This window comes from Watersipora subatra, chromosome 5 (genome assembly GCF_963576615.1).
Source record: "Watersipora subatra chromosome 5, tzWatSuba1.1, whole genome shotgun sequence".
In the NCBI taxonomy this organism is placed as follows: Eukaryota; Metazoa; Bryozoa; class Gymnolaemata; order Cheilostomatida; family Watersiporidae; genus Watersipora; species Watersipora subatra.
The window spans coordinates 30,800,489-30,816,511 of record NC_088712.1 but is presented as its reverse complement, the minus strand read 5'-3'; the positions used below and the strand labels follow the sequence as shown (position 1 = coordinate 30,816,511).

Below are 16,023 nucleotides of genomic sequence, written 5' to 3'. Positions count from 1 at the left end.
ACTCTAATATGGGCCTGGAGGCTCTCCTTACTGCTACTTTAATATGGGCCTGGAGGCTCTCCGCACTGCTACTCTAATATGGGCCTGGAGGCTCTCTGGGGAAAACCAGGCATTTGAAAAAATGGAGGTTCAGCGCCTGGAGTTTTGAGCATGACAGCACCAGCTGTGGTCTTAACTGTTCTTGCCTCCTGATGCTGAGTGGACAGCCCTCACGGCCACTACTAAGAAGAGAGTGTGAAGGCAGAACGCCGATACCAGGGTCGGCTGCCTAGTTGATCCCAAGGCTGCCGCCACAACCAGACTGAGTCTCAACCCAGCAGGAGATCAGCCTGACAAACAAGATTCGGTTGGCAAAAAGAAAACAACTGAGACTGTCGGAGGACTGGAAGGGCCAATGGAACAGAGCCAGTTAGAGAAATGCATATATAAGGAGGCTAGAAGAACGACGAGATCAGAGATTTCTGGCAGTCTCTTGCATGTTGTTTTGTTGTAAGCGCGCACACTGAATCACATGTATTCACATATATTTATAAAACATATATCTGTTTTACTGCCTTGCACTCAGTGGCTTTGATTCTTGTGTACCAGCAGAGGGAACCAGCAGAGGGAACCAGCAGAAGGAACCAGCGGTTTTCTTTACACTAACACATAACATTTTAATAGTTTAACAGGTTTATTAACGAGGAGATAATCTTGATGCCATTAGAAAATGGAGGAAAATCTAAGTTTTTTGATAAAATAATGGGATGGTTAAAAATAATTTGTTTATTCTCGTGAGAGGATATTAATATAAACTATAAATAGATAATTTTATTCAGTCAGAGTATATGGTGGATGAATTCTGTGCTTGTGGGAACTGCATACAGATCATGGTCCAGCTCCTTCTCCTGCTGCTAGTTATAGGTTAGTATACTACTAGTTCTTCACTCATAACCAAGTAAATCTACATTTTAGCAAGTTGGTAGTTAGTACTATTCAAATACCCTGACATGATGCTGAAGGTTCTGTGTATCAGTCGCGAATATATCACAGCAACTGTACATCATTAATTATAGAGCAAAAAATTAAGTACCTTCTTTTCTATTGGTCGAACGTTTATTAGGAAAAGTTCAGACAACTCACTGTGTTTTTACCACTATGTGTCTTTTCATTATTTGCCAAAGGTGTAAGTAAATTACTGAACGTATAGTGGTGTGCGAAATAAACTAGACTCCTTTCATTGGAAAACCAAAATTCCTATTTACAATATTGTTAATAATTGTGAATTTATTTAATAGCCATAAATTATGTAGTAGATTAATTCTCATTTTGTTCTGATTTTAAATATAAAACTGGAATAAGTATGAATTTAAATATGAAATAAGAATAATAAGCAAATAAGAATGTATGGTGTGATTCTATCTGTATAGATTATTATCTTCAACCATTAAAAAATGAAATGTTCAGAATTCAGTCTACCTAATCATTCAAAAACTTAATTTTACAGCTGTTTGGTTTATATATTTAAAATCAGGAAAAATTGAGGATTAATTTAATATATAATTAATGACTATTAATTAAATTTACAATGAGTAACAATGTAGTAAATGAGAATGTTAGTTTCCAACAAAAGGATCCAGTTTATTTCACACGCGACAGAATTATTGGAAGAGGAGGAGACACACAATATAACTCCTTTCTATTTCCATAACCTACCTCACTGTTATTTATTGTGAATCTACTGCTACTTTGTGCTCGCTATCTTGTAGCAGGAGGAAACTACTAGAGTGCAGACACTCTAATATTTTGTTTTTTAAATTAAAAAGTTTTAAATTTCTGCCTTTTCTACATATATATCAATAAATAGTGGCTTGAGCCACATCTGGTTGCTTGTATTAGTATAATCTCGTTTATATTATCTTTATTCTTGTGATATTTCTGTTTGAAACATTGATGAAGAAATCTCGTACAAAAAACTAATATCACACTTTTCTTGATTAACTCAACACCATGCAACTGCTCTATCAATTTTTATACGTAGCTTATAGCCTATTACCTTTTGTCTATAGTCAATATGCTATAGTCTATAGCCTATATTCTATAATTCATATTTGTAGACTATAGTCTGTAGTTCATGGTCCACAGCATTAAGCTCATCTGTTTGTGGGCTTTCGGATAAAGGATAATAAAAGGTTTTTGAGTAACTTATGAATTTGTATGAATTTATTAATATGAATTGTATAAATTTAAGTAACTTGAGCTAGTCCAAATCTTTACTATGATAAGATTCATGTATATCCTTTCATCTGGACATTAAGAAAATACATTGCGCTGTACAGAAGTCAAACCCATACACTCTGAGATGCATGGATGCAAAGTCAAGATCACTTCCACTAAGCCATGCAGCCAGCTTGCCACAACGAGGAATAATTGTACTTATAATCGTTACTCGTCATGATCTCTCATGCAATCATGATCTTCAAGCGTGCTAGAATAAATAACCATTCCATAGTGTGGCAAAGTAGCTGCGTGGTCTAGTGGTTAGTGTGCCTGTCTGCAAAACTGGTCCCTCGGTGTCCAATTCAAGTGTGAATGGATTTTACTGTTCCTATTTTTATTGCTACAACTGGACATATGGGTGGCAGACCAACAAACAAAAACTTACTAACAAGCACTTTATATACATATATAGATTATCAATGTTTTTTATGTTTTACTCCTACAACTGTCACTGGAGTTCACAGTCATGTCGTGCATATTTCTCATTGTAAAAGCATAGCTTTTGAATTAACCATCAAGAAGTTGTCTTTTAAATATGCTTCAGTCATAGATAATACATAATTTATTTTATCATAATTAAAAATTCAATGATTAACACAATATATGACACAACTGGAGCCCAAGTTTGTCTTTATGCATGCTTGTAGCATTGTGTCAGCTGACTTGTAAAGAACATTACTTTGTTATCAGCCTGACAGTTTATTTCAAGAGTAACTATTAACTTTCCCTTTTAGGTAGATGGCTCTGTCCGCGATCTGGTACTGTAACTATGGCACAGAAGGCTGTCATGTTGTTTCATAACTTTGCTGTTACATCAGACATTTTGGATTTATTCAGACTTTTGAATGAAGACAAGGTATGGTCTTTTGCTCCTCTATGAAATTAAATTAGACAGTTCGAGTTTCCCAGTTTTAGTTTATAGAGCAGACAATTCCTAGCTCACTAAGTTTACTTAATTGAGTAGACAATTCCTAGATCACCAATTTTAGTTTATAAAGCTAGGGCACTTTTAAATGCACAAAAATTGCACATTTTGACAAAGGCTTCTACCATACCTCATTATATTGACTCAAAAGGGTGATTTTACCAGCTGCTGGCAAGTGAGCTCTGAGGACAACCCCTCTTACCTTGAATGAAAACAACTAGCTGCTGCAAGTTCATTGGCTGGCTGGTTGTTACAGCTGATTACTAGGCAAGCCTTGGATTGTTGTTGCAGCCTTTAGAGATGTAGGGAGATAATCACAATATAACGTAGCTCTCAGCTCTTCTTTGCGTTCTCGTTCATTGCCATAGACCTCTATACCATAAATTTCTCATGATTATATAACTGAGAGTGTATACAACCGCACTAATCTTTGGCACTACTAAAATCTCTAAACTTTCCTTGCTGATGTTGTATTCTTTATGCATTCTCTATGTTTTGTAGTCGGAATTTTTGCAATCTGGTTTAAGTAATCCTTCACCAGCATTAGTTGAATGATAAAACTAGGACAGACTTATGTATCTTTAATTAAATATCTGCATACTCTGTAGACAACTGTGTAACATAGCATGAGTACTCTGGCAGTCTGGTGTGCTAATGAAAGACAAGTACTCTGGTAGTCTGGTGTGCTAATGAAAGACTAGTACTCTGGTAGTCTGGTGTACTGATAAAAGACTAGTACTCTGGTAGTCTGGTGTGCTGATGAAAGACTAGTACTCTGGCAGTCTGGTGTGCTGATGAAAGACTAGTACTCTGGTAGTCTGGTGTGCTGATGAAAGACTAGTACTCTGGCAGTCTGGTGTGCTGATGAAAGACTAGTACTCTGGTAGTCTGGTGTGCTGATGAAAGACTAGTACTCTGGCAGTCTGGTGTGCTGATGAAAGACTAGTACTCTGGCAGTCTGGTGTGCTGATAAAAGACTAGTACTCTGGTAGTCTGGTGTGCTGATGAAAGACTAGTACTCTGGCAGTCTGGTGTGCTAATGAAAGACTAGTACTCTGGTAGTCTGGTGTGCTAATGAAAGACTAGTACTCTGGTAGTCTGGTGTGCTGATGAAAGACTAGTATTCTGGCAGTCTGATGTGCTAATGAAAGACTAGTACTCTGGTAGTCTGGTGTGCTAATGAAAGACTAGTACTCTGGTAGTCTGGTGTGCTGATGAAAGACTAGTATTCTGGCAGTCTGATGTGCTAATGAAAGACTAGTACTCTGGTAGTCTGGTGTACTGATGAAAGACTAGTACTCTGGTAGTCTGGTGTACTGATAAAAGACTAGTACTCTGGTAGTCTGGTGTACTGATAAAAGACTAGTACTCTGGTAGTCTGGTGTGCTGATGAAAGACTAGTACTCTGGTAGTCTGGTGTGCTGATAAAAGACTAGTACTCTGGCAGTCTGGTGTACTGATGAAGCAAAGATAATAACTAGCTGCACAATTATTCTGAAATGCTGCAAAGCAATCGATTGGTGCAGGTGTTAAAGTGTTTGTCTGCTGAATTTTGTGAGTTCAGATTTTTTACAATGCCGTCTTTTTACCAACCGCTGCTTTCGACAGACGGACAGACGGACAAACAAACATCTCTCTTGTTATAGTAAAGAAAATTGCGTATCAAAGATTAACTGAATGCAGGAATGACCAACTCTAAAAATGCTCACGGTTAGCTTCACTTTCTGAGAGAGAATTCAACTCCAGCCTAAACATTTGGTACTAATTATCTGAGTAAAAGCTACTTTGCTACGGCAGCAAGAGGCAACTATGCTGCTAATATTATAATAGCAGATGTGACAAGACTTTTAGGTGTTTGAAGAATGCTCAAATACAGCTGTCTTCAAGTATGTTTTTCTGTATTTCATTTGAAGTAATATCTAACACAATCAATATTATCTATGAATGATAAAGTATTGGTTACGATCATACTAATTCATTTATGGTTGATTTGATATAGCACACGTGATATAGCATCGTGTGCTATATCTATCGATATAGCCAACCATGCTATTCCTGTTATTGCTAACATTTAAGCATGCGAGAGGTGCCATGGTTGTGGGTGCAGGTCTTAAATATGCAGTATTATGATAAGAATTAATATCGTACTATTAAAATGAATTCATTGTTTCTTGTTTATAACTTTACAACAATATGATAAAAATTTTGTAGTTATATCAGTTATGAAAGGTTGTATGTTATAGGTAGGCACAAATGCTATGCTTGTCACTGTTACTCTATGTCTATGGACGAGTGGAATCATCCAAATTGGCATTGTGGTGACGGAGAGAAAAAAGGGTTAGTCTACTTCTAGAGCATTGAAAGTTTATTTAACCTTCTCAATAGTTTGTGTGTTCTTTGGCTTTGATAATAGATTTATAGCTGAGGAATTTGACTGTCAGGATTGTCTGTTGAGGCTCTCTCAGATTGCAAACATGTATTTTTCCTTTTTTTAAAGGCTAAAAATCTACGATAATTGTCAGACATTATACAAGCACTAGTTGACACTGTGAATACATAACATACTAGTTGACACTGTGTATACATAACATACTAGTTGACACTGTGTATACATTACATACTAGTTGACACTGTGTATACATTACATACTAGTTGACACTGTGTATACATTACATACTAGTTGACACTGTGTAAACATTAAATACTAGTTGACACTGTGTATACATTACATACTAGTTGACGCTGTGTATACATTACATACTAGTTGACACTGTGAATACATTACATACTAGTTGACACTGTGTATACATTACATACTAGTTGGCACTGTGTATACATTACATACTAGTTGACACTGTGTAAACAATACATACTAGTTGACACTGTGTATACATTACATACTAGTTGACACTGTGTAAACATTACATACTAGTTGACACTGTGTATACATTACATACTAGTTGACACTGTGTATACATTACATACTACAAATGTAGTTATACTCTGTAGGAGTGTTTAGCTTTTACCTGAACATTGATTAGGTGCCTTATGTAGGCAGGTTAAAGCTTGAGGAAAACCTCTTTATTCGGTTTACAGGATCCACAATTTGTGGCTCTTGTCTAGAGAACGGAGTCTGGGCGATTTTAGCAGTTTTACTGCTTGATGATATTCCTTTTCTTGTTTTCCGATTTGTACTCATTATCCACTATGAGGTTAGTAGTTATGTCCTCTTTATCCACTATAATGTTGGTAATTATATCCTCTTTAGCTACCACAATATTAGGAGTCGTGATCCCTTTATCCACTATAGACTTATTAGTTATGTTCTCTTTATCTACTACAATGGTAGTAGTTATGTCTTCTTTATCTACTATAATTCTAGTAGTTATGTCCTCTTGTTCTAGCATGAGGTTAGCAGTTAGGTCCTTTTTATTTACTATAAAGTTAGTAACTACATGTATGTCCTCTTTATTTAGTATAGCTTTAGCAATTATGTCCTCTTGATCTAGCATGAGGTTAGCAGTTAGGTCCTTTCTCATCTATTATCTTCCTTAACTATCCTTTTCAATAATGAGGCCAGAATAGAAATTAAGTATGCACTTGATCCTAAAACATTTATTTTTTAAACTCAAGTCCGTTAGAACATCTTCTGGCTTGAATTTTTTGATATTGAGAAAAATTTAACCAATATACTTGAAGGTTGAGTTGCAGCAAAATTTACATTACGGTTATTTGGTATCAAAATATTCACCATGTCTTACTCTGCTGTGTTTTAGGTGCAAAGTATGTGGAAATGTGATTAAAAGCTCTTAAAAGCTCAAACACGCACAGTTAATCGCAGCCATCGCAAAAATGTCGTATTATGGAATCCTTTTCCAAAATGGCTCAAATGGGACGTCGCAGAACATGATGGCTTCTGTTTACACTTTCATGCAATCTCATTCGTCGAAATATTTTCACAAATAAACTTCACGCATTCAATAAAACCATGTCTATTGTCTTTACACATCTATTTCATCATCATTGTAATGCTGTCACTTTGAGCACTGATATCTCAAAACCTACTGTAAAAATTTGTTCAATTTTTTAACCTTAGCTCGAAGGAGTGAATATCATCCTCAGATAAACATGTCAAGCCTGTTGGTCACCTGTGATGGTCAAAAATTGCTGCAGAAATTGTTCGCGCCATTTGGCAAGAAGTAGGGGTCACATGATCAGATTACGACTAGATGATTTGATCAAGCTGAAACAAAACTGTAAAGTAGTGAGCATCTATATTTGATACGGGGTGTTCGGTAGTACCCTAAGTGTTTGTCATAAACTAGTGCTACGATAAGTTTTATATTGAGCTTTCTATTGGCCTTTTATTTTAGGTGATAGCATCCCGTGTCAAAACAATAACCACAATGTTTGAGTACGTCATCGAAATAAAAAGATTCCCAACTACGTCGTTTTCGTGATGGCTGTGATTAACTGTTTGTTTTTGAGCTTTTAAGAGCTTGTAATCACATTTCCACATATTTTGCACTTACAACACAACAGAGTCACACATGGTGAACCTTTTGATACCAAATAACTGTAATGTGAATTTTGTTGCCAGTCAACCTTTAAAGCTTTTTCATCATTAAAATATAATATTTATCCTAACTATATTCTAACAAAAATATACATCTTTCTCCACTTTCGTAACAATTATGTCACAAAAGTTTTTTAGCAAAAACTTTTGTGACATAGTTGTTAGCAATAGTTGATAGATGGCTAGAATTTACGTGTAGAAATTGAACTAATGTTGCCCTGCTAAATTACACGTATCTGACAGAATATTGTCAAAACGTTCATTCTGATACACGCCTTATCGTTAACTCCATTACCAACTTGTTTGTATATATCTTTCATTTCAAATATGCGTGCTCACACTTTCTTTTTAATATCATTTTAAAATATATATGTATCCTTATCAACTACCAGGTTTTTAGCAAAACTTGGCCACAGCAACTCATGTTTATGTACAATTATTGCATTGATTGATAAAAATATAGCAACTCCAGGAGGTTCAAACGTTAAATCATCATACATATTTGGGGACTATCACTTTTTTGTGTTGTATTTCAGGTGTTCAGCTACACCATTTTTTTCTTTACCTGTAAGAACCTGCTCCTGACTGCCTTGAATACCAACAAACTTATTGCTATCGCTTCTGAACATCGACAAAAGGTGAGATTGATGTATTACAGACACTGATTCAGCTTGTCAACTAGTATTACAGACACTGATTCAGCCTGTCAACTAGTATTACAGACACTGATTCAGCTTGTCAACTAGTATTACAAACACTGATTCAGCTTGTCAATTAGTATTACTGACACTGATTCAGCATGTCAACTAGTATTACAAACACTGATTCAGCTTGTCAACCAGTATTACAAACACTGATTCAGCCTGTCAACTAGTATTACAGACACTGATTCAGCATGTCAGCTAGTATTACAAACACTGATTCAGCCTGCCAACTAGTATTACAGACACTGATTCAGCATGTCAGCTAGTATTACAAACACTGATTCAGCCTGTTAACATTCCTTTTTGATATTATATACAGGTGCTACAAAACTAGGACAGCTTCAAACTAAATTTAACAGTTTTTATGCACTGTAAAAATTGCAAAAATGTATTTCATTGTTAATGATGTGAATTATTTTAAACAATTTTTTTAGATTATGTAGAGGCTAAAATTGATTAAGTTTTAATATATGAAAGTAGTTGTCAAACTTATCATTGGGCCTGTAGATGTGTTTCATCAATTTCACTTTTTACCCTTTTGTACTGTATGAAGCTGCAGAGTACAGTGGATGCCCGCCTGACAACATTAATTCGTTTTGTTGTTGGGATCGTAAGGCAAAATTGTCATATGGAAGGGTATAGGAACCTATAGTACTTGTCTAATGCAAATCGTGTGTTAAAACTATCAAAATTTTATATTGTACTGTACATATTAAAAATTAGTAAATATATAAAATATATAAAATATAGGTGTTTAGTATACTTATGAACAGCATTAATATACATAAATATTAACACCTAGTGTTAGTGAGCATCTTTAATTCTAACAAAACGTATTATCCCCAGAAAAATAACATCTACTTTGCTCTTAGTGTAATTTTGAGAAAGTTATCCGTGGAGTGACTACCTCTATTTTAGGTTCGTAATTAAGTCTTTATAATGAAAGTAGATAACAGATGTCATGCAAATAATCCAACCTCATGTTGCAGTACCAATAATAACAAGTCATGTGTACAGAGCATTCTTTTCAATATCTCTGTGATAAATCTAACCATACTAATATTTTTGTTTATTGTAAGTATATACGTAGTTTATTGTAAGTATATACGTAGTTTCACACAAGTGATTTAGAACATTTTCTTGTAGTTTGTAATTCACCAGTCCTATAAACAATGTTTCTACAGCCAAATGTTGTATTAGAAATTATTTCCCTTGCATCTTGTAAACATGCTCTGGATTTTACACTAAGGTGAAGAAAGAGAAACGAGCGCAGTACTACAAGCCTGTTCTGGATCAAATGAACCAACCAACTGCCTTTGTCAAGATCTCTATACCAGCTACGCTGTCAAATGTTCAGGAACTGGCCGTACCAGCTGCTCAGTCAAATGTTCAGGAACTGGCCGTACCAGCTGCTCAGTCAAAGGTTCAGGAACTGGCTGTACCAGCTGCTCAGTCAAATGTTCAGGAACTGGCCGTACCAAATGATTTAGTTACGGCACTTCATTAACTTATACAATCTTTCTAGAATATTCTTTTTGTCACTGTAGCAGTAACGACACTATTGTTCAAAATGCTTGTAATCTTTTTATATTATAGTTAGACTTATCTAAGAGCAGTATTTTCTGTTGCCTCTCTCGATGTTTAACTCGCGATTACTACAACTATGGCTTTTACAGCCATAGTTGTAGTAATCGCCATCTCTTGCTCGAGCTTTTAATCACTTCTCTTTCTTTTCTATTTGATCAAAAAAACAATTCACAATGATTTATTGCGTCTCCTAAAAGTCAAGTGTCTTTGTGCTTAAAACTTTTATAGAAGTCAAAACCTTTATATCAGCAGTTGCAAAGATCTCTTCTTAGCAAAAGTAGATATCTATAGATTGAGCAGAGTCATGCTTGTGTACCAGTGATTTCTGCGCGAAAACCGTTTTTATTTCTTGTGCCGGACATTCATTAGATTCATATATAAGTCTCAATGTTTGTTGGTCTGTCATCCGTGTGTTTAGTTAAAGCGATAAAGTTTTAGTAATGACAAATCTGTATGGTGGAGGGCTCAAACTCTAAATCTCCAGTTCTGAAGACCAGTGATCTATATCGTTACAATATGATGTCTAACTGACTGTAACGATGAAGAATTTGAACAATTGTATCATTCAAACCCTCACACTTACAGCACTTTAGTTTATTACTAGCAGGTTTGATCGTTACGCATAACGTAACAATTATTAAGCTGACTCCAAACATGGCTATTGTTTTAGTAAAGATTTAGACTACTATCCTAAGGCGTAACTTGCTCAAGTTCATCAGATTATTTAATTAAACATACAATGCCAGAGATTCTGCTAGTATTTGCTATAATCAGTGCTTTGTTTGTCCGCCCATCCAAAGACTACGAAAAAATATGCATTGCACCAGAATTGAACTTCAACAAACCATGTATTTCAAACAAGTACACTACCAACTGCACCATCTTGCAGCATCACGGAGTAATTGTGCGCATAACCATTTCACACAATCATGATCTTACCTGGGACTGCCAGAGTACTAGTTGTATATTAAATTAATCTTCATCTTGTCCTGATTTCAAACATGTAACCAAACAGCTGCAAAATTATGTTAGTGAGTGATTATGTTGGCTAAATTCTGAACATTTCATTTTAATGGTTCAAGATAACAACCTGTACAGATTTGATCATACATTGTATGTACCTTGTTGGTGTATGTACCTTGTTGATGTATGTACCTCATTGGTGTATGTACCTCGTTGGCGTATGTACCTCATTGGCGTATGTACCTCGTTGGCGTATGTACCTCGTTGGCGTATGTACCTCGTTGGCGTATGTACCTCGTTGGCGTATGTACCTCGTTGGCGTATGTACCTCGTTGGCGTATGTACCTCGTTGGCGTATGAACCTCGTTGGCGTATGTACCTCGTTGGCGTATGTACCTCGTTGGCGTATGTATGTCGTTGGCGTATGTACCTCGTTGGCGTATGTACCTCGTTGGCGTATGTACCTCGTTGGCGTATGTACCTCGTTGGCGTATGTATCTCGTTGGCGTATGTACCTCGTTGGCGTATGTACCTCGTTGGCGTATGTACCTCATTGGTGTATGTACCTCATCGGTGTATGTACCTCGTCGATGTATGTACCTCGTTGGTGTATGTACCTTTTTGTTGTATGTACCTCATTGGTGTATGTACCTCGTTGTTGTATGTACCTCGTTGGTGTATGTACCTCGTTGTTGTATGTACCTCGTTGGTGCATGTACCTCGTTGGTGTATGTACCTCGTTGGCGTATGTACCTCGTTGGCGTATGTACCTCGTTGGCGTATGAACCTCGTTGGCGTATGTACCTCGTTGGCGTATGTACCTCGTTGGCGTATGTACCTCGTTGGCGTATGTACCTCGTTGGCGTATGTACCTTGTTGGCGTATGTACCTCGTTGGCGTATGTACCTCGTTGGTGTATGTACCTCATCGGTGTATGTACCTCGTCGATGTATGTACCTCGTTGGTGTATGTACCTTTTTGTTGTATGTACCTCATTGGTGTATGTACCTCGTTGTTGTATGTACCTCGTTGGTGTATGTACCTCGTTGTTGTATGTACTTCGTTGGTGCATGTACCTCGTTGGTGTATGTACCTCGTTGGCGTATGTACCTCGTTGGCGTATGTACCTCGTTGGCGTATGAACCTCGTTGGCGTATGTACCTCGTTGGCGTATGTACCTCGTTGGCGTATGTATGTCGTTGGCGTATGTACCTCGTTGGCGTATGTACCTCGTTGGCGTATGTACCTCGTTGGCGTATGTACCTCGTTGGCGTATGTATCTCGTTGGCGTATGTACCTCGTTGGCGTATGTACCTCGTTGGCGTATGTACCTCGTTGGTGTATGTACCTCATCGGTGTATGTACCTCGTCGATGTATGTACCTCGTTGGTGTATGTACCTTTTTGTTGTATGTACCTCATTGGTGTATGTACCTCGTTGTTGTATGTACCTCGTTGGTGTATGTACCTCGTTGTTGTATGTACCTCGTTGGTGCATGTACCTCGTTGGTGTATGTACCTCGTTGGCGTATGTACCTCGTTGGCGTATGTACCTCGTTGGCGTATGAACCTCATTGGCGTATGTACCTCGTTGGCGTATGTACCTCGTTGGCGTATGTACCTCGTTGGCGTATGTACCTCGTTGGCGTATGTACCTCGTTGGCGTATGTACCTCGTTGGCGTATGTACCTCGTTGGTGTATGTACCTCATCGGTGTATGTACCTCGTCGATGTATGTACCTCGTTGGTGTATGTACCTTTTTGTTGTATGTACCTCATTGGTGTATGTACCTCGTTGTTGTATGTACCTCGTTGGTGTATGTACCTCGTTGTTGTATGTACCTCGTTGGTGCATGTACCTCATTGGTGTATGTACCTCGTTGGCGTATGTACCTCGTTGGCGTATGTACCTCGTTGGCGTATGAACCTCGTTGGCGTATGTACCTCGTTGGCGTATGTACCTCGTTGGCGTATGTACCTCGTTGGCGTATGTACCTCGTTGGCGTATGTACCTCGTTGGCGTATGTACCTCGTTGGCGTATGTACCTCGTTGGCGTATGTACCTCGTTGGCGTATGTACCTCGTTGGCGTATGTACCTCGTTGGCGTATGTACCTCGTTGGCGTATGTACCTCGTTGGCGTATGTACCTCGTTGGCGTATGTACCTCGTTGGCGTATGTACCTCGTTGGCGTATGTACCTCGTTGGTGTATGTACCTCGTTGTTGTATGTACTTGGTTGGTGTATGTACCTCGTTGGCGTATGTACCTCGTTGGCGTATGTACCTCGTTGGTGTATTTACCTCATTGGTGTATGTACCTCGTTGGTGTATGTACCTCATCGGTGTATGTACTTCGTCGGTGTATGTACCTCGTCGGTGTTTGTACCTCGTTGTTGTATGTACCTCGTTGGTGTATGTACCTCGTTGTTGTATGTACCTTGTTGGTGTTTGTACCTTGTTGGTGTATGTACCTTGTTGGTGTATGCACCTTGTTGGTGTATGTATCTTGTTGGTGTATGTACGTTGTTGGTGTATGTACACACACTGATGTATACAATTTATAGGTGTATGTACCTTGTCAGTGTATGTACCTTGTAAATGTATGTACCATGCTAGTATATATACTTTGTAGGTAGTTGTACCTTGTAGTTGCTCCTACCTCCTAGTTGCTCCCATTTCCAAGAATGTTTACGTTATAAAAGATTTTACATTATACAAACAGTAAAATACACGTAAATTGTCTAATCTCTTTCAAGATTTTCTGAAATGCACCCCTTTGGACTATCAAAAATGAAAAACTAAACTTTACTTTTTAATTTAACAACTGTACAGTAACTGTAGTATTATTAGTTGTTATTAACAACTTCTCTCTTTGTTCTTATTATGTTACATCGAATGATTGTGATACTTTTACTTTAAGTTCACAGAGCGCACACCTTCAATGTCAATTTAAATCAATTCTTTCACCTTTTTTTAGACAGCAAAGTCTGTGCTGCAAAGAAAACGTTGGATATGTCTAAAATAAAGTAAAGCAAAAATTCATCTTGTCATCAAGTTTTGTGTCTGAATTAAAGCGATAATAATAATAATAACAAAAGAAACCATCAAAATAATCAGTTTTTTCTAAAACATTAACCAGCTGTTGCAAGAGCAGACGAGTCTTCAAAAATCACTCATAGTATCAGGCTATTAACATGAACCGACTGGAGCAGCCATGACTGAAGGCCGTAAATATCTGGCACTATGAATAACCTCAGTATAATGACCCCGAGGTCAAGGCAGACTTGGTTGTGGCTAAATATGGAATGTTAATTTTGTAATAGTTGTAAACAGAGCAATTTACATTAACATAATCATATGCATTCATGTAAAACTGACAAGCTCGACCAAGTTTTACATAAAATTGTATCCAGCTGTCAAAAAAGCAAAATTAGGGGAAAGATTATTTTTTACTGACACCGTTGAAAATGTGCAAACAAAATCATTCTAGAAGTTTTATTTTAAGAGCTCTGCAAAATCCAAAACAAAAAACCTGCTAAAGCAGTCAATAATTGTTAATATCTAAATGTAAATAGTATCTAAAAATCTAAAAGTATCTAAATACGCAAAATTATGGCAGCCCCATCCTCCTTCCTCATCCTGTGGTCATTGTTGGTTGAAAGATCTTTTCATTTCATATTTCATCTCGGCGTATTTTTCTCATCAATTAAATAAATAGATTTTGTCCTTTGATTACAAAGAGTTACAAGTTACACTGAGCTCTAATCCCAATCTATGATCCGCTTTAAATTCTGTCGTGCTAGAAAGAACGCAGGAAATATCTGAAGAGTTTAGCAGCAATGAGGTGCAGCTCTAAATAGGTGCCATAAGTTCAGTTTTTGACAATTATTTTCTGAATAGCCATCGAATCTGGCGTCAATCATAAAACTACTGACATCTGCTATTTTGCTATTAATAAAATAAATAAAATGCTGATAACACTCACCCGCAAACATCTGAGACCTTCGGTCAATGTTACGGTTAAACATACATCTTGTTAAGATGTTGCCAAGCAACAGCAATGTTTACCGCCAGCTAATTGATGATAGTTGACAGCTTATAGCAAGTACCTCCTTGTATTTGACCTGTCTGAGTTAATTAGCCTCAGTATTGTAACAGCAACAGTCTCTCATACCGATGATATCAAACCCCCCCCCACATAGGGGTTTTATATCATTGCTCATACTCTTGGTGTCATATCAAACACCAACACCTTGTCAATTTACCTTATAGAACATTGTTATGCAAAATGAGTTTTTTCTTTCAATACACTTCACTATTTTTTGTTGTTGTTTTTTGTCTCACGGTCTAATTTACTAATTATAATTTACTCTAAACAAGATTGACCGCTGATAATAAAGTTAATACTTGCCTATCTTTTCAAAGTATATTTGATGCAATAAAAATTTCTTCTTCTAACCCTGAGTTTCTTAACACAGGTCCTTTGCTTGCTGAGTGATAAATAACGTTATATGCCCAGCTGACTGATGCCTCGAGTATCATGTAAAGCACACATCAACAAATGATGGTATTTTTTGTAGTCACTTAGCAATTAAAATTTGGTAATGAAAAATCTATATTGCATTGGATTTGATCTCAAAACCTCCAGGTCTCAAGGCAGCAAACCTAACCATTAGACTAGAATAAAAGTGAAAATGCTCATGCTTGAAGCACTTGGGGTTATTAATTAGCACGGTTGTTCATTATTTTAAGGGACGGGACACATATCCCCCTGACTCGAAACACGACAACTGTTTTAGTAAAAAAGATTAGCTAATTAAAGAGGTAAGTTACATTTACAGTAGAGAAAGTTCTTTAGTTGAGTTCTATTTTTGTATTATTTACATTCACATACATACACATATTTAATCTTCTACATTGGAACAGCTTGTCTCTTGACAAAGCCTAAAGTGACTCTATCTTTAGGGCTGAACTAGAGACGCATTACAACTTTAGCAAGGTACAAGGGCT

At 37.0% G+C, this 16,023-nt stretch overlaps 1 protein-coding gene across 1 annotated transcript; it reads left to right on the top strand.

Moving 5' to 3' along the window:
* Positions 1–827: 827 nt before the first annotated feature.
* LOC137397273 (transmembrane protein 26-like) lies at positions 828–9,971 on the top strand. The gene is made up of 6 exons (XM_068083562.1): positions 828–903; positions 2,994–3,115; positions 5,428–5,521; positions 6,239–6,396; positions 8,297–8,398; positions 9,714–9,971. Exons 1-6 carry the CDS (start codon positions 828–830, stop codon positions 9,969–9,971), a joined length of 810 nt encoding a protein of 269 aa, XP_067939663.1.
* The last annotated feature ends 6,052 nt before the right edge of the window (positions 9,972–16,023 follow it).